At 42.9% G+C, this 19,615-nt stretch overlaps 1 protein-coding gene across 1 annotated transcript in view; it reads left to right on the top strand.

Annotated features, from left to right (window-relative positions):
- The window catches only part of WDR11 (WD repeat domain 11), a 54,442-nt gene extending 41,207 nt beyond the window's left edge, over nt 1-13,235 (top strand). Inside the window, exons 17-29 of the mRNA XM_082673257.1 lie at nt 638-744; nt 1,170-1,284; nt 1,665-1,836; nt 4,161-4,269; nt 5,208-5,270; nt 6,393-6,458; nt 7,235-7,412; nt 8,037-8,132; nt 8,661-8,826; nt 9,343-9,440; nt 9,882-10,027; nt 10,797-10,876; nt 12,299-13,235. Coding sequence (XP_082529383.1) covers nt 638-744; nt 1,170-1,284; nt 1,665-1,836; nt 4,161-4,269; nt 5,208-5,270; nt 6,393-6,458; nt 7,235-7,412; nt 8,037-8,132; nt 8,661-8,826; nt 9,343-9,440; nt 9,882-10,027; nt 10,797-10,876; nt 12,299-12,456 — 1,554 coding nt within the window. The 3' untranslated portion in view covers nt 12,457-13,235. The remainder of the gene's footprint in view (nt 1-637; nt 745-1,169; nt 1,285-1,664; nt 1,837-4,160; nt 4,270-5,207; nt 5,271-6,392; nt 6,459-7,234; nt 7,413-8,036; nt 8,133-8,660; nt 8,827-9,342; nt 9,441-9,881; nt 10,028-10,796; nt 10,877-12,298) is intronic.
- The last annotated feature ends 6,380 nt before the right edge of the window (nt 13,236-19,615 follow it).

The raw sequence follows: 19,615 nt of genomic DNA on the forward strand, positions 1-19,615 counted from the left end.
TGTGAATTCAAATTGTGCAGATGCCTTTAATACCCAGTATCTCTTCACCTTCCTTATTCCAGAAGGTATCAGTGAAGCTCTGGATCCCCTTTTTCTTTCTTTTGTTTTAATTGAAATATAGTTGGCATACAATATTACGTTAGTTTCAGATGTACTACGTAGTGATGGATCCTCTCTTTCAATAGAAAAATTGCTGAACAATTAGCTGTGAAACAGCTTTAAGTTTCCCCCAGAATAGATTTATTTATCCTTTTGCAGTGAGGGATAACTTGGAGACGGGAGCTCTCTTGAAAGGGTGTCCTTTCCTTCTCTTTTTTTCTTCTTTTAATTTTCTTTTCTCTGAAGTAGTTCTCCCTCAAAAGACCTCCCTTTTCTATAAACCTAGTTCAGATAACAATGTCTATCTAATTGAAATCTCCTGGTTCTTCTTAGTTGAAATCGAAATGCTAGGTAGCTCTCGTAGTGTCTGAACTCTGTTAGTGTTTGATGACATTCTTACTAAAGCAAAACCATTTTTAATTAGGTTTTATTAAAATATCTTTATTACTTTATCACAGTTATTAAATAAAAATATTTCTCTGTTATGACTGCTTATAAGTGGTGAAATTGATGTGTATTTGTTGCTGTTGTTTTCTAGGGAAGTATGGGTAGTATTACCTGCATCGCTTGGAAAGGTGATACATTAGTTCTTGGAGATGTGGATGGAAATTTAAATTTTTGGGATTTGAAAGGCAGAGTATCCAGGTATGAGTCAAAAATGCAATCGTGTTATTTGGTTTAAAAAAAAATCTCTTGGTACGGTTCCATTGGAGGCTTGTGACTTGGTAATAAGCAGGGTCACCAAATATGGTCATGTGGAGCTTGGACCATTGGGTCTCTTGTCACTGAACTTGGGAGGAAGGGCCTTGAGCCAAACTCTGGAACATTCATAGAAGACCCTTATCTGCAGGTGGCTCATGCAGAAGTCCTGGGACACTATTCCAGCCATTGTTAAAGAGCAGACACTTTCTCTTATACGTGGCCCCTGTCCCAGAAAGCAGAGATTCTCCTGTCACATCACTAGACCTTGTCAAAAACAGAAATAGAAAGAGACATTGGACATATCTCTTGATGATGAGATATTACTCTACTTCATATTGGTGTTTTGGTTTTTGTTTGTTTGTCCTCAGAGGAATACCTACACACCGAAGTTGGGTGAGGAAGATTCGTTTTGCCCCTGGTAAAGGAAACCAAAAATTAATAGCAATGTACAATGATGGAGCTGAAGTATGGGATACTAAAGAGGTAGGCCCAGCTCCACGTGGGTACACTGCAAATGAAGCTGCTGGCCACGGGAACTATGTATTTTTTTCTTCCTTCTGATTTAGAAATGAAAACTATGTAATGGGTTTGTCAAGCGTATTAAAAGTTCTCTTCCTTTAAAATTTTTCTTTCACAGTATTTCTGTTTTAAAGGTGATAGCTCAACAGATTTTTAATGTTATCACTATCTTTGGGACCTTTAAAATGCAGTCTGCATGTGGAAGGTAGACTGCCAAAGACTGTTCAGTTTTGAACGTAAACTGGACCTTTGCCACAGGCGCTGTCTTTCCTTGACTGTTTAATCCAGAATGATTAACATCTTCCTTTTCTTTGTGAAAGTGACAATCAAATTCACTCTTGAAGGTTCAGATGGTGAGCAGTTTAAGAAGTGGAAGAAATGTAACCTTTCGGATACTGGACGTGGACTGGTGTACATCAGATAAAGTGATCCTGGCTTCAGATGATGGGTGTATCAGGGTCCTGGAGATGTCCATGAAGTCCACCTGTTTTAGGATGGATGAACAGGAGTTAACTGGTATGGAGTTCTAGGGAAAGGATGCTTGGAAACCTGTCTTTATTTTGCACCAGCTGCTCTCTTCAGGGGAGAGAGATGCTTCTGTTTCATCTCAGTCTTGCTTTCTAGGAATCTGAGTTTAAGAAAATATTATATATTAACTTAAAGCTTGAGTGTTTTTATTGCTGAGATGCTAGACTCTTTGTAACTGCAGACGTCAATCATTCCCTGACTCTGGTTTACCAAGCGCCCCTTCCTTGACCCTTTTCTGAGTGCTCTGTCAAAAGATCAAAGATGTTTACATTTATAAAAATGGCTTCTTCAGACTTTAGGAGAACTCATTAGAGGACATAAATCTAGTGATAAGGTGCTGCTGGCTTTTTAATAGTGAGCCTTATATCTTTCTCAACCATGCATCATGGAGAAATCACTTTGGAAAGTGTTCTGAGTATCATGAATTTTGATGCCCATCTTATGACTTGTTAAAGGGCCAGTCAAAACAAAATTAGATGATTGCACTACCTTACCCTTTTTGTATGGTTTTGTATGGTTTATGCTTCGAGATTTTTTTTTCCAGAATGAAAACTATTTTAGCAAAAATAACTGTGACTGTAAAAGAAGGATGAGAAGTTTGTGAATGCACCCATCAATCTACTTGAAAATCAGACTTCCTTCGTTAAGTTTTCTCCAAGCATATATTTGGTGTACACTCTAAGCTATCTGATCTGTAAAAAATTTCATTAGAGAATTGTTCAGTCATTTATTGAGTTTCATCTTAGAAACTGTCAGCTCTGGGAATTGTCTGTACCTTTGTAGAGTCGATCTTTGGCACGTTCAGAGGCAACAGTGTTTTGAAAACCTGCCCCTTCATGTTATGTTTGTGCTTGAGGCACTACCAAGTTGTTGTTTGTGTTGGCTGGGCTACCTTACGTTAGGAGTGCTTTTGTTTTTGTCACTGTCCCACCCTGCCACTGTATTTGGGAACCACCACTTCTTATTCTGTAACCGTGTCTGCCATCTGCTGAGGCAGAAATTGAGCATTGCATTCCCGTATCTGTCCTTGAGACACCTGCCAGCTCTGCGGAAGTAACAGGACTTCCTCCTAGGGAAGGACAAGCATAGATACTATTTTAAACATAAAGTTATTAAGGAAATGGAGGGAATTTCAAGGATGATTTTTCTTTTAGTTACTAATTCTAGGTAAAGAAGTGTGCAAATATAATCTAAATGTTTGAGAAGCTTTTCTTTGACCTTTAACTTAAAATTTGTATCTAAAAATCTCCATAGCCAGGGTACTTATTTTTAAATTAAACTGACTACAGAATTAGAGCCCGTCATTAGCACATGTTTAATACCATACCCGAATGGCTGGCCTGCAGCCAGATTTTAGATCACAGTTTTCTTTTAAAGTTTTCCTAATACTAAAAAAAAAAAAAAAAATTATTCCTATCCAATCTCTGTTGGTGTGACCTCAGCCAGAAAGGGAAAAATTTTTAAATTATAATGGGGAAAGGACAATAAAATTGTGCATATTTCCACATATTGAACTTTAAACTCAGAACAACACTCAATAAATGTTAAAGAATAAAAACTGGTGAGAGTGTAAATATGGAGTTAGGAAAAAGATGTCTGTGTTTGCTGCCAGATATGTGCTGATTTGAGCTTGGAAAAATATCAATCTGTTTGATATAATATTCCTATTCTGAGGAATTAGAAATGTATTTTGGACTTACTGATGTCGGATAAAAATAAAATCATTTGAGGTCATGTGCAGTGATATAATATTTAATATATTTTCTTCAACTCTCCTTGATGACAAGTAGAAAAATCATAATACATCGATTCAAATACGTTTTCTTAGAATAGCTTAGATAGTCTTCTTCTTCCACCTGGCCTTTATTTACATTTGTCTGATACCTCCCCCAACCCCCCATAAAGGGGGAGGTCAGACAAATGTAGAAAATTGGAATCCCTGTTTTTGAGTTGGAGAATCCTTCTTGCCCACACTGCCTATTATCAGGGGCATAAAATGGCATAAAACAATATTCTTTTTAGCAGCATCTAAAAGGAATTCAAGAGTATGAGACTTTAATAACATTTAGTATGATGCTGTTTCCAAGCACTTTAAATAGTATCACTATGGTGTCAGAGACTCTTCAATCTTGCTTTCTCCCCAACTCTTAGCCCCTGTGTCGTAAGTAGTGATTACATTGAATATACTCTCTGAGTTGCCACCAGACTTACACACCATTCTCTGCTGACTTCTCTGTAAACTGTCTATAGCTGAAGCTTTATAGTAGTATAAAATTTTACTTATTAAAAGCAAAAACTGTTTTCTTGTCTAGAACCCGTGTGGTGCCCGTATCTCCTTGTTCCAAGGGCCGCCCTCGCCTTGAAAGCTTTCTTATTACATCAGCCTTGGAATGGACGGTATTCTTTAGACATTTCTCATGTGTAAGTTTTTTTGCATTTTTGTTTTCCTTTCCTAATTGATTTAAGATTGAAGGACACCCATGAAAATCAGCAGTGACCTGTCTCCAGGGCCTATAGGGATTGCAAACTTAAAACCGAGCTGAGGCAGTAATGGCAGACACACTAAAAGAATCACTGATTTGCCTCTTGTCTTCACCCCTCTGGGGACTTTGGGGAAGCGTGAGCCTGTGGACAGCTGTGAGTACACGTGCTGCTCTCAGGTGGCTTTGTGGTAGTCTTACTGTCTGAACATGGGGCATGGCATACTGAGTGTGAAGAGGGCCAGTTGAGACCAAGAGGAATTTGGGGACAAGATTAATTCTTTTTAGAAGCAGCATGAAGGGGCCTACTTCAGAGGTATTTTATGTTTTATAGTCTGCCTCATTGCAAAAAAATATTCACATTATTAGTGGTTATTAGTTAAACTACCACAGGTGTTACAGGACTTATGCCATGTGGAATGCACAGATAGGCCTGGGTTAGGGGAATTAAAAAGATAATAATATGATGAGGTATCTTTTCTCCAAGAAGTATCTACTTAAAGAAATGAATGGTCATTTTGCAGAGCAGAACAAGCAGATTCCTTTAGTCATTGCTAAGTTCCTTATTAACATGAATCTAAATCTAATAGTTTTTAGAGCTCACTGATCAATTTTCTGGTTTCTTGAAGGCCAAGGAGACTTTACTCATTTCTTGGTTTTGACTAAATAACATAAAAGCAAACATTAAAGATGATTGGTAGGTTCCTGAGTAGACTGTTGCTGTTTTGGTCTACAACCAGGTTTTTAACCAAGGACTACAAAGAAGTTATTTCTATATTAATACAACTTTTTTTCTGGTGAAGAAATAAATCGTAAGAGAAATAAATAAATTGTAAGTGAAGAGAAAATGAACTCATTTAAAATCTTTTCTTGGTACAGTGATTATCCAGAAAATGAAGAAATAAAGAATCTCCTTCAAGAGCAGTTGAACTCATTGTCTAAGTAAGCACTCTAACTATGTTTTATTAGAAGATAAGGTTATGAAAAAGAAAAACATAATGATTTAGGCTTTTTAAAATTAAAATAAGCTTTGTTTTAGAAAATATTTAGTAGCCCACGGAGAGACCATTCTGTTCACAGAGGTGACTTTCGAATCTTTGTCTTGTGGAAGTAAGGTTCAGATTGCTGTGCAGTGGACGTCTTATAGCTCAGCCTGCCTCCAGCGCAGGTCCCCTGCGAAGCCTCGTGTTAGAGGGTGTACACAGGGCGATTCTTGTGTGTCCGCTTCCCTCTCCTAAAGTGAGCTCTCTGTGTCAGGAGCTGTGTGTGCACTATTCTGGCTAAGAAATTAACATGCTCCCTAGAGCCAAGAGCATTTAAAAATATGTACTGGGAATAATATTGGAAAGGAAGTAGAAAAATATGGGTCCACAAGGAGTTCTTGGTAAAACATAACATGTTTTTGCAATCTAGACTCTGCCACATGTATTTTAATACTTAATAAATTAACGATAATAGAATATTTTATTGATGTCAAATTCGAAATAATTACTTTATTGTTTTCTCTCTTCCAAGGTTAGCCTTTATGTTTAAATGGAAAAGAATAGATTTAAAGACTATCTTCCCTTCTTCCTGATTTATAAATATTCTATGTTTGGCTATTTTAGAAATAGCAATTTATAAAAACACTAGCCTTTCTTCCTTAAATATTTTAATTTTTGAATACGTTCAAGAATAAATTCTGAATGCATCGTCTCTAAAGTATGTACTGTTCCTGATGATTATCAGCAAAATCGTTTTATCAACAATGACATTCTTGTTCCTATAGTTAGACAGCTGTTCATACTTTTAAAAACATGAGTTGAACTGCTTCAAGAAGCAAGAAGGTGAATCACAATTAGAGCCTTAAGCTGTGGTGGTTGATGGGTACTGCTTCTCCAAACCTAGATACACTCTAAGCCCTGTAAGCTTTTGCAGTTTCAGGGTCACAGCAAAGTGAGTTCTTTTGTAAGTTCTAAGCATACCCTTCGGGTAGGATGTTTCATTTTAAGAGTTACTGATTTATCTCCTTTGTTGTTGGATTCAAAAATATCGTCTTGCCTTTGTCTGCATTCCTGTCCGCAGTGACATAAAGAAACTCTTGCTCGATCCGGAATTTACTCTCTTGCAGAGATGCCTGCTTGTTTCAAGGTAACTGTTTGAAATGTTTTGTGTAAGACACAGGGAATTTCAGGTTAACTCATTTCTTTTATTAAGGTTGTTAGTTAAGACCAGACTCTTTCGGATTTTAGAAAATATATCAGTTCATCCTTTATAGTTGGCTTACAATTAATTTTGAAAGTAGTACTACAAATAGGAAAAAAAAACCTCACATTTTAAGCATGAGATCTAGGCCTTCTCTATTGAAAAGACTCCCTCCTACAGACAGCTTTTTAAAATATCAGCTACAAAGTGCATAAATATACCTATATATATTGGTGTACCAATATTGGTAATAAATGTACCAATAACTTATATTTAGAAGTAATAATCTCTACATTCTTACTGTACAGTAGAGTTGTCCCTTATAAAAAAAGACATTTCCCTCCACTCCCCAGAGAATAAATAGCATATTATTTCCACACCTTATCTAGTCAGTTATTCCAGAGGAACTTCTTCCTTAGTTGGTCCAGATTGAAAGGTATGCTAATGGCAAACCAGGTAAATAATGGCCCAGGCTTAAGAACCATGGTGTTCCTCTTAACACAGAACAAAGGGGGATTTGGGTCTGAAGGGGCCTCATGCAGTCAGAGCCCTGTGCTGTTTGAGACCCAGTAACAGGGCTGGAGGACTTGCAGCTTCACCTCTTCCACCCAGCCCGGCACGTGGTCTTTCACATGCCAGCACCATGCTCCCAGCACTTGAAGCTACTGTGGGAAGTAGCTGCTGTGTGAGTGCAGTGGAAACTTTGGTTTCACCCTTGCCAGGCTTTACGGCGATGAATCGGAGCTGCACTTCTGGACTGTCGCTGCCCACTACCTGCACAGCTTGTCCCAGGAGAAGGCAGCAAGCACACCAACTGCTAAAGAAACTGCTCCTTGGGACAAAGTGAACAACCCACTAGATATATGTTACGACGTGCTCTGTGAAAACGCCTATTTTCAGGTATTATGTTTCATATATTAAAAACCTTTAAAGCTCTGTCTTTGTAAGTATCTTAACCTTAGGAAACTTTCACACTAAGTAAAGGTCCATGTAATAGAAATGAGTCCCTTGGCACATTCACATTAAAGGATTGACTCAGTACTTGAAAAGCTCATAAATGCTTACAGAGTTTTTTAATAGACATTAAAATTTTATTATTAACAGTCTTCTAATTTTTTTGGTCTTAAAATTTTTTTTCAACTTGGTTCATTTTAATTTTCTCATTTTATTAATTTTCTATAAATAACAAACAATTTACTTGGTTTAAATTTGCTGTTCTATATATATAAAGGTAGTTTCATAATTTTTTTAACTTCCTGTAGAGTTCTAAATTACACATAGAGATGCTTCTTCCAGCCCTACTGAAGTGGCAGTTTCTGTAAGCAGACTTGCACACAGACTAGAATACATTCCAACACTGTTTCTCCTTAGATTCTTATTAAACTGTTAGATTTCTATGAAGCTGATTAATAACCTCAGAAGTCAAAGTAATGTTTACTAAAACGACTTTAAGTATAATTTAAATAAGTCAAAAGTTTTAAAATCCAGCCTCAATTTTCTCTCTCTTTTATTTTTCTACTCTAGAAATTTCAGCTGGAAAGGGTTAATCTCCAGGAGGTGAAACGGTCAACTTATGATCATACCAGGAAGTGTACAGACCAGCTACTTCTCTTGGGTCAAGTATGTCAGTTTTTATAACTCTTTTCATGTTTCAGGGAGTTCCTAGTTGATTAGTAATTTACAGCATTACTTACACCACACACACACACACACACACACACACACACACACACACTATATAGTGTTTCCTTAGAAGTATAAGTATAAATTATGCTTTCTTTCGAAATAAGACCAACAGACATTCTGAGAAAGCAAAGATATATATGGTTAACCAGCTTGTAATTTTGGCTTCCATAATGTCACATGAGGCCTAACTAGTTTTGTTTTGGTTTGGTTTTGTGTCTTTGAATTGACTGGCACAAAGCTTACATAAGCACCTGTATAAACCAGAATGTGGTTTTACATTTGTCCTAAAGAAGCAGTGTTGTACTTTTGTTCAACTTGTATATATGTAAACAAAGTGTCCACGAACATTTTTGAGAAAAGTCCTCTTTAAGCTGAAAACTTCTGTGTTCCAAGTTATGAATTTTAAAAGGTTATGTTGGAGGAAAATGGCCTCGTAATTAGAAGAACTGTTTCTCTTATTAGACAGACAGAGCTGTGCAGTTGTTATTGGAAACAAGCGCAGATAACCAGCATTATTACTGTGATTCACTGAAAGCCTGCTTGGTCACAACTGTCACCTCGTCAGGCCCCTCCCAGAGCACCATTAAGCTCGTGGCAACTAATATGATTGCCAATGGGAAATTGGCAGGTAAGGCATGTTTTGGGGTATATTCGTTAATACTCTGGAAAATCAGACCCACTCCTGGAAAGTAATTGGTTATTAGGGATATTTCTTTCTTTTTTATATACACTGGAGAAAAGTAGAAAGATTATTGCTAGCAGTTGATAAGATGACCATATAATTTAATCATCTAGACCAGAGTGCTTTTTAAAGAGTAAATGGGGCACTATTAATAATTGCCAAGACAATAGGCATAAATTGGATAAACCTGGGCACCCTAAATGCTGAAAACCAGTGAGTGAGGTAGGCTTTACTTGTTTGTTTTCTGGACTGTGTTTGTACTTCCAACCCTGTTCATTTGAGTGGTAACATTGTAAAGCCCTATTTTAATATTTTATTTTAAAATTTAAGTCAGTAATGTCTCCAATAGGTAGGTATAAAATGTCCAAGACCAGATGAAGTCAAATGGTGATTTTATCCTTTAGTGACTTGTCAGAAAGACAGCTCCAGTGTCACTTGTGGGGCTGCTGTTTTGTCTTCCAGAGGGTGTTCAGTTGCTCTGCCTGATAGACAAAGCTGCAGATGCCTGCCGCTACCTGCAGACCTATGGCGAGTGGAACCGGGCAGCGTGGCTTGCCAAAGTAGGTGATTCTAGTAGGTGCCTTGAACATTTGGGATAGAAAGTTCAGTCTTGAACTTTGGACTCAAGATTTAGAAGCATTTTTGTGGCTGCAAAGCGGCTTTGCGAATATTTTCTTGCAACTTTCATCCTCTTATTCTTTGAGTATAAATTACATTTCTGATTGCAAATTGGAGGTTGCATTCGTAGCAATTAAGTGAAAGCAGCTGCCTCCTCTCCCTACTGGGGTGTGAGCCCAGACTCAGCCCAGAGGTGTTGCCAGGCCTGTCGGCCCCGAAGGTGTGGGTCCCCGTCACTGCTGGTCGTGGTGCTGCAGCATCAGGGGGTGTGTAGTAAAGCAGAGCCGAGCTTTGTTTCATAGGTACAGATCCCATTTCGATTCAATTCTTTTCCTTTCTGTAGTGCAGGATGTCTCTGTTTTTAACGTGGGCGTCTTTCCCAGGTCCGTTTAAATCCAGAAGAGTGTGCTGATGTTTTAAAGCGCTGGGTTGACCACCTTTGCTCCCCTCAAGTGAACCAGAAGTCAAAGGCCCTCCTGGTCCTCCTCTCCCTGGGCTGCTTTTCCAGCGTGGCTGAGACGCTTCACAGGTACACCCAGTGTCCACAGCTGGTCAGGACCACCCGGGATTAACCACCTTACGCTGTCCTGAGGCTCTGCCGGGTGGAGGGTAGTCCTCGGTGTCGGGAGTGAAGGGAGAAGCATACATTTTAGGTTTATTTAAAAAAGAAACCTAAAGGGATGGAACAGTCTGTGTTTATTAATTCTTCATTTGGTCTAGGAACTGTGTTATTTTCCTACCAATATGCTAGTCACACCTAACAGGTACCTGTTTAAAAAGAATATTAAAAAAGTCTTCAGAGAATTGGGGACAATTCGTCTTTGAGTAGAGCAACTGAGATGAAGGCTAGAAGGCAGTAGGAAGGGTGAAGAAAGTGTGGCGAGTTGGAGGTGTCCCCTCTGACAACCTTGAAGGGTAATTAATACTCATCACTTGTTATAGGACATTTTATTTATTTAAAATCTAAGGGAGGTAGGTTGAGGCAAATACTACAAAAGCTTACTTGTTAAATCTGGGCAGTGGGTACGTGGATCCTTGTCCTATCTCTGTAGATTTCTGTGAAATTCAACGATTTCACAAATTTTTTTTAAGTATTAATAAAAAAGAGCGGGAGGTTGGGGCGTGAGAATTCTCCCTTCCTTTCCTCTAAGCCGGGGCTGAGAACGGTGCTGGTGTGACTTACCCAGCACTCAGGCTTCTGAGGAGAGTGTGTACAAGTCTTTACATAGAAACACGCCCTGGGATGGTTCTCTCAGATACCATAAATTACAGCACCTAACTCGTGTTCTGTTGAGCAGCATGAGGTACTTCGACAGAGCGGCCTTGTTTGTGGAAGCTTGTCTCAAGTACGGTGCGATTGAAGTCAGCGAGGACACAGATATCCTTTGCCGGGACATGTGTGCTGAGGAGGAAGCAGATGCCATAGCGGGTTTTAGAATCTCTCTCGGTTGTGCTGCCGGGGAAGAGCTATTCTATCGAGAAAGATCTGTATTCTGACCCTCCAGAGCCAGGAAAGAGGGAGAAACGAGAGGGAGGGAATCAGAAAGAAGGTTGTTGCACCACCGGCATCAGCTGTGAGATAGACGGAGGGTCAGGAAGGGCTGTAAAAGGGAGGGAGCCCGAATTTTGTAATGTTTTGTTTGAACTTAAAAAGAAGATAGAGGGGGCTTCCCTGGTGGTGCAGTGGTTGAGAGTCCGCCTGCCGATGCAGGGGACGCGGGTTCGTGCCCCGGTCTGGGAAGAGCCCACATGCCGCGGAGCGGCTGGGCCCGTGAGCCATGGCCGCTGAGCCGGCGCGTCCGGAGCCTGTGCTCCGCAACGGGAGAGGCCACAACAGTGAGAGGCCCGCATACCGCAAAAAAGAAAAAAAAAAAAGAAGATAGAGGAAGACTAGTTTAGGAAAGGTAAAGGAGGCTGCTACTGGAATAAATGCATATTGGAATAGAATAAAAAGAAAGACTTGCTGTTATCCATAGGGACAGTCTAACATGGAACAAGACACAGCAGCACTTCAGAGAGACGTGTCGTGCAGGCAGGTCACTGTGGTCCACGTATGACCAGGAGCATTTCAGTTCGTCTACCCGTCACTTGAGTTACATGTGTTTCTTTGAAAAGAATGAGCTTGAGAATCCAACTCCCAGGTCCTTGTTTTTGCAGAGGCCTTGTTGTTATATCATTGCACTTTTTCTTGAATTGTTACATTGTGGCCTCATTTCTACATGTCATGGTTTTGATTTTCTGTATAATTTTTTACAGAAAATTAAGCTGAATTCAGTGTCATATATCTAGGCACTGGGGAAGTTGGCTCTAGTTTGAAGGAGCCATTTTGGATATCAGAGCACAGTGGAACAGGGCTGTCTAAAATCCCAACACCCAGCTATCTGGAGCTCTTGCCTTGGGGCAGGCTTTGTAAATAGAAGCTCTCAGTGAAGCTCATCTGCCTCTTAAACCACCAGCCTCTCCGACTTTCAAATGGCATGAGGGTATGCACGTGAGTTTCACTTCTGTCATCCTTCTTTCTCCAGTCGTTGAGTGCATTTAGACCTTGGAGAATCTGGGAGGATGTTAGTTGGGTCTTGTAGAAGGACAGGCTCTGGGCTCAGCTGGTGCAAGTGCAGGGACATTACACACTGAGACATCACCTCCCCCTGCCAGGAGTTGCCCTCCCCCAGGGAAGAGGTACCTGTGCTTCTCCCGTGCTGCCCTCTCGTGGACACTCCAGCAGAGCTGGTCATTGTTTCCAGCCTGTGGGAAGCTGGTGGAGCCCTTTTTGCCCTTCTTTTCCTTAACTGTGGTTTACAGAAACTCATCTCCGCTATATATGCGGATTATGCCCGAAGTTTGAAGAACCTCGGTTTTAAACAGGGAGCGGTTTTTTTTGCTTCAAAAGCTGGAGCAGCTGGCAAAGATTTATTGAATGAGCTGGAGTTTCCTAAGCAAGAACTGACTGCAGAGTGACAGGTCAGCATGTACCATGGCACGCGGCCTCACGAGCAGTCGGCCGGGGCGTTGGTCTGGCTGTGGACGGTCACAGCCCAGGCTCATGATGATGCCGTCCCTGCCGGGGTCCTTGTGGGCTGTTTCACTACATGTGCACAGCAGTATGTGAACGTTTATGCTGTCAGGAGCAGGTTCTAGGACCTGTATTTATCTCAGACAAAGATGGGAACGCTTCAGATTTTGAAAGTATAACATTTTATACTTTTGGAGACAGTTTTAAGAGTCCCTGGAAACACTTTTAATTTTTTTAAAACTTAAGATCCAAGCAACTGAATTGCTTTTCTCATTGACTAGATTAAAATCTATAGTAAAAGTAGTTTGTGAGACCGATTCTGAAATCTGTGCTTTGCCTGTGTTTATATACAGTCATTCCAGGTACAAACAGAGCAGAAACATTTAAGCAGTAAACGTGACTTACCATAGCATTCCTTGTTTTCTTACCTTGAAAACAGAACTGTTGATTTCCTGATTTAGGCAGCTGCTAAATTTTGTAATTTCAGGTTCGTAGGCTCATAGAGAAATTGTAAGCTTTATGTTTTGTTCCAGTATGTGGAGTCTTGTATATTTTGGATTTTAACTCCAGTGATGTGTTACAGTAACCTCCTCTCTGAAGGCACTGTTCTTTAATATTCTTTGTTTTCTTCCAATGACTGAACTATATGAGATGTGACTGCTATAAATTATCGCTAAAAATTTAAATGTGTATAATTTACAGAAATGATAAATAAAAAGGGACTTCATCCCAGCCAGGCCTTTGTGTTCTCTGAGCTGCTGCGCACCAGGCCGGGTGCTGGGCTGGTGCCTCAGGAGTCCGTCGAGCTGCCGGCCCTCCAGCATCCGAGCCACTTTGCTGAACCCGGAGAACCTGGGCTGCGGGGGCTTGGGCCCCAGGATAGAGCTGCCTCTGAGTTCCTGGGTGGGCGGGGCTTGGCTTGTGGCTCTCAGAGGTGAGGAAATGGCCTTCCTGTCTTCTCCTCCTGGATGTCCACAGTGGCACGCATCGTAACACCCACCAGGAGGTGTTTTTAGATAAAATCGTAGTCTCTACCCTTAGATATCAATCAGTCTGCCCCATCGGACAAGGAACTGAGATCCATGGAGAGGAAGAGCCTGTCCTGGGATTGCTTGTTCCCAGGCCAGTGCTTTGGCTAAATGTCCTAGAAGAAACCCAGGACCCATTCATTGGTCCTGTGATTGGCTAACCTTCTTGCCCTTTCTTTGCCTAGGTAGGTTACATAGAATTTTTGAAGGCCATGGGCAAACCCAGCTCTCTTTATATTGTTTATTAGTTAAATGCTTGTCAGGATAGACTTAATTCAACCGTCAATTAGCTAAAGGAGAAAAGAATGCTGGCCTTAGTAAGCAGAGAGAAAAAAGAAGAAATTCCAGCATAGGGCATCTTGAAAGTTAAATGTGCTTTGGAGTAGAGGCCAGCAAATAGGCAGTGAGCTGTTGCCTGACTGTGGGAATGGAGGAGCGGACCAGGCGCAGCTTGGCAGCAGCGGAGCAAAGAGGCCCGAGAGCCTGGAACGTGTCACAGACCGGCTGGTGAGGATGGCAGCCAGTCTGTGTCAAGACGCCCCTCTGGTGAGCATTCGAATTCAAGGGCAGGTGAATCACATTCACAGTCAGTCTTTCTGAACCTCAGCTTGCCTTCCCACGGAAGGTCTTTAAGCACATCATGTTATCAGTGCATTAGCAAAGGAGGCTTCCCAGGGTGACACAAGCAGCGGCAGTTGGGAAGGAGAGTGACCGTGACTTCAGGTCAGCAGGTGTCTCCCTGTGCAGGTCCCCACAGGTGTGCTTGTCAGGCCCTTGGCCCTTCCCTTGGCAATGAAGGAAGCCTGGGTGGAGGGGAGAAACCTGGTCTGGTGGGCAGGGGCTTCTGCGCAAGGGAGGCCCCGTGTGAGACCACTCCTCTGGCTGCTCTCACAGAGCCATTTCCTGTCGCTCACTGTTACCTTTCTCCTGTTCGGTTAGTAATTGTTCTGCGGGTGGTGGCACGCTCTCGGCCTGCCCGCACTCTTGCTTTAGGTATTTCCATTGCTTTGAAGGTGGAAGCAGAACCTTTTGTTCTTCTAAAATAGATATCAGAGCAGCATCAATACAAGCTTCATGTCCCTCCCAGATGCAACTAATCAGAAATTCTCTACAGAATAGACCTCACCTCAGTATGAAAACAGTTCCTCTCTCGACTGTTTGTTGCCTGGAGATTTCATCTTGCATGAAGACAGTATTAGGTTTCAGTGAATCCTCAGCTCGTGATCACCTGTAGTATTTCATTCTCCTCAGCAGCACTTCATGATTGACGTGAAGTGTTCAGGTACAAACTTGTTGTCATGCTAGGATAAAAGAATTCTGCAAGGCAGAAATGTCAGACAAGTGAGAATATTCTCTGAGCCAGTAGGGCTCTGTTTCTTTGGGATCTATTTTAGAAGAACAAAAGCTTCTGCTCCCATCTTGTAACTGATTTGACTGACTCAAAACAACTTGTGAATGAAAGAAGTCTGTCAGTTAAAATGTAAAGGGATTTTTAATTGGTTATACTTGAAGGTGCTGGTGTTTTAAAAGAAGAAAAGCGAAGGAGCTGGGCTTTAGGAATGCAGTTCTCCTGAGAACTGCTGGAATCCAATTAGATGGGCAGGCCCAAAGGGCACTCGGATGGGCAGATTGCCCCACTTGCCTTTCTTGTCCTTAAAGGCTCCTTGCATGTGTTTGCTCCGTCAGCCATGCCGGGTCCACGCAGAATAATGCCATGAAGGCCCCACTTCTCTCCCACTCAGATTTTCAGTGACTGCGGCTCTCAGATGAGTCCCTGCAGGCATTTTGCCTCAGCATTTGGCTCTCAAACCGAAAAAGGCCAACTAAACACCACCGACCCTCCTTATTTTTTTCAGTGACATTGAGAAATATGACTTAGTCAAGGTGAAAGTAACTGTCCTAAGTACAAGAGAAGGAAAGACATTCTAGGTTCCGTAGGTGATTTGGGTTTGATATTTAGCTTTTCCATCTTCCATATTTATTTTTAGCAAAGCCAAGTGCAGTTAGGCAAGAAGGCTGTTAAAAACCCTGTGATGTACAGCTTCAGAAAGATTGCACAAATTAGTTAAGACTTTAAGGTTAGATAAAAAGACATTCCTCAGTCACCGCCTTAAAAATGTTGCTTGGGTCTGTTTTCTCTCGCGTTGACTGTCTTCTTGAAACTGAAGTCGGTGGGCTGGTGTGGGGCAGCAGTGCGGGCTGGAGGGGAGCGGGGGCAGGTGGGTGGGCTGCACGGGAAGGGGCCCTTGTTCCGGGACATCCTCAAGATGAAGAGCTGAAAGTGCGGCCTGCAGGCCTGCCTGTTCTGTAAACAAAGTTTTACTGGAACAACCATGACCATTTGTTCAGTGTCTGTAGCTGCTTTCAATTCAAGAGATTTGAGTATTTGCAACAGATACTCTATGTCCTATAAAACCTAAAATATTTACTGTCTGGCCCTTTACAGGAAAAAGTTTACCCACTCCTACTCTAGGCCCATAATGCCAACTTGAGATGAAATTTCAGATGTCCAGTTGTCTTTTCCGGGTACAGATCAGTGATCCTTCTCTGACTAGGTACACTAGAACTTAGCTCTTTTCAGAAACATGTTGTTATAAGCGTCATCGCATCCGGCTCCTTTATGGGCCCCAATTCCCATGGCAGTGGGTCTAGGAAACTACGTACAACATGTATCACCTGGGCTGACCTTAGTCTTATTTCTGACAGTTCTGAGATAAATAGATGGTATATATACGTCATCAATCAATGATAGATGACATCAGCAGACGACAGAAAATTTATATCCAAGAGCTGTTTCATTACCAGCAATTTTAAGCAAATCTCAGTCTTACTCCAGACACCTCCTAACATGTTCTGCTGTAATAAGACCTCATTTTATTCCAGTATTTTGACATTCTACCATCTAGAGCTTTCATGCTTCAGGCAGGGTGGAAGATGAAAAATCGTTACACCCTAAGCCTGTGGTAGGCATTACTGTTGCTGACGTGAGTTCACAGGGTACAGATGTTTCTGGACAGAAACCCTGGGTGGGGGAAGTCTCAGCAACTGATGACTCGGGCTTCGTGTAACCCCATATGGATGAGCCAGGAAGTACGGTTATCAGAAGGGGAGGATGGATAAGCCTGCAACCTAATCAAATGGAAAAGCTCAACTGAGGAGGAAACTGGCAAACTGTAAGTTGGCACAGATACATTGTGGGAGGGAGTGAGGGAAGGAGGAAGGCCTGAGAAACGAGATTTCTTAAAGGCTGATTTGGGGGGAAATGATTCGGATCGTTTTCTTAAGAACCATCTGTCCAGCAACAAAACTTAGTTCTGTGGATTAGGTTCACTTCCCAGTGGTCTCAAGTGCGCATCGGGAACGTAATTGGACAATAGGCCCTTGCGTGTCTTAAGTTGCTAATATCTGTCAAGAGTAGGACAAGAAAAATAGACCGTGTCCCGTGAAGCAGCGGGAAGGCTGTCCTATAGAGGATCGTGTTCTAGCAAGGGTCTAGCATTAGTTAATTCAAGGGATCTTAAGAATCTGATTTAAGTTTGTGCTCTTGGCGATGCCACTGCACATTGCAGAGGGTCTGCCGGAGCCACACTGGCTAGCAGAGTAACTGTCAGCCAAGCCTTGGGTTTTGCTTTTGCTTTTGCAAACCTGTTCAGCAGTGGTTCTGAACACCAGTGCCCAAGGTGTGGAACAAAGAGGAGAGCGTGGCCTCGGGATGGCATGTCCCTGCCATCTAGCTGCCTGACCTTGGGCAAGCTGTCACCTGAGCCTCCTTTGTAAGAGGGGGATAATATTGCCTGCCTCCCAGGGTGGTTGAGAGAAAGATGACAGATGGGAGGGCTCATCAGTCCAGAGGATACCCGAGTCCTTAGAAGTTATTCAGGAATGTGTGTGTTCTGTCTGCGTCGCTGCTCATGGGAAGATGGATGAAACTGTCAGCTTTCGTTCAGGACGGGGAGTCTTGCTTGTGAGACACAGACCAGCAGGATTAGAACAGGCCGGGAGGAAGGGAGAGAAAAGGAAGACGGAAAGTGGCTCTCGGCATCCCTAACGTCTGTCGCCCACTCTGGCATCACGGAAAAACTTGTTCTGAGCAGAAAGAACTTGATCTGGAGCCAGGGTGGACCACCTTCTCTCCATGAGGCATCTCCAGAAACCTGCTCCGTCCACGTCCAGCAGTTCCTCCCTGACCGTCTCCCCCATACGCAGCAAGTCTCCTCCTGCCTGAGACTCACATCACCTTCCTGCACCCCAGCCCTCTGCTGCCTCCCCAGCCCCTCCCTGCCCTGTCCTTACCTGTGGGAACCGCCAAGCTCCGAGCAGTGGACTGAGCCACCACCTTCTGTGGGAGGCACCTCCCTACAACTGGGTGGGGCTGACATGGAGTAGAGAAGTGAAGAGCAGCCCTGGGCACGAGGGGACGTTCACCCCCGGCAGCGGAAGGACTGAACAGAATCCACCGGGAGTGGCCGTGAAAGGACACACGGCCAACAGTGGAAGACAAACCAGGAAAGGCGCACAGCAGGTGCAGTGGGGTTCAGAAAGGACAGGGAGCAGGTGACTCACTGGGGCCTCCTGGGGAGTAGGTGTCAGCATGGCCCTGAAAGATGGGCAGGAATGAGCCCAGCTGGTCCAGGCAGGTGAAAAGCGCAAAGAAAGGTGAGGTTGTGGAAACTGACCTAGAACCAACACCAGCAAATGGTTCCATTTTTCAGCAGTGTTGGATACGTCCCCTGGGGCTGGGTGGGAGGAGCATGTGGACCAGCTCAGACGCCCGTGAGGGCCCAGCTGGGGCCCAGCCCTGTGCACTCTGCTCACCAGAGAACCGGCCAGCGGCTCCCATCAGTTGCTCCAGGTAGCGGGGGAGCTGCGTTGTCAGACCCGCATTGCTGACAGTGGGTGAGAAGGAAAAGGCAGGAGCTTCTCTGTCACCATGTATAAACCCAGGAAAAAACATTTTGGCCACTTCTTGAAGAAAAAGGTAAGACTCAGCAGCCCTGGTTTCTCACCTGCATGGTCTAAGGGCTGCACTGTGCACTGTAAATGCCACAGAAGGCACTCTCCCCCCAGTTCAGCCAGAGAAAGCAAGTCACTGTCAAATTTTCCATTGCTTTTGATAACGCTTACCTTGCACCAGTGAGCAAAGGAACACACACAGTGTACACCAGGGAACTTGGAAATGACCAGCAATGTCGAGGTCAACAGCTTTTTTTTCTCTAGATGTGCTTGTGGTTATGACATTTTAAAAATGAAAGCACACAGTGTTGCTGTATTTTTGACTAGTTGGTTAGTATTGTTTGGCTGGTCCCTGGGACAGAATGAAATGTACCCATATTTCTGGTGTTGCACAAAGAGCTGTGAGCAACTGGATTTGTGTTGCTGGATTTTAGTAGATTAGGTTCAGATGGACCCAAACTTTTTCTTTTACGAATGACTGGGATCCACAGGCCCCAGAACAAATCAGAAAGTCAGTCATAAGCGCCAGTAAGACTGGGGGTGCGGTGCTGAAGCCCACCCTGCGCAGGGGGTCCATGGCTACAGGCTCAGGAAGGAGAGCAGCGGCCACGACTCAGCACCGGCTGCCTGTTGGCACAGAAGCAGCGCCACTGGAGCACCAAGGGTCAGATCTTTCGATCTTTCAAAATGAGCTGCAAGTCGAAATAGCTACATGAGATATCCAGATGTTTCAATGTTGGCTCAGATTTCCAGAAAGCCAGTTCATGCCCAAGAAAATACATCTCTGGGCCAGCATCAGCTCTGGTGCCAATAGTTTGTGACTGCCATGATCATAAAAATAAGAAAGCATCAGCATCGCACTTCATTTACTAGCTTCACTTTGTTAATAGGCAGAGAGAGCTAAAGGATATCCAACTCTTCGGAGCACCATGGTCTCCCTGAACTACCGAGGGCCCCTCCTGGATGCACTCGGGCTCTGAGGGTAGGGTCCCAGACAGTTCTGTCTCACTCCAGGTCACCTGATTAGTGTGTGTAAACTTTTTAAATAAATTCATATAACCACACAGCCTTGTTCAGTTGGAGTCTCAAGAGCTGGGGTCTGAGCATCGAGGTTTGCATAGCG

The sequence above is a fragment of the Grampus griseus genome, assembly GCF_964374135.1.
Source record: "Grampus griseus genome assembly, chromosome: 16".
Taxonomy (NCBI): domain Eukaryota; kingdom Metazoa; phylum Chordata; class Mammalia; order Artiodactyla; family Delphinidae; genus Grampus; species Grampus griseus.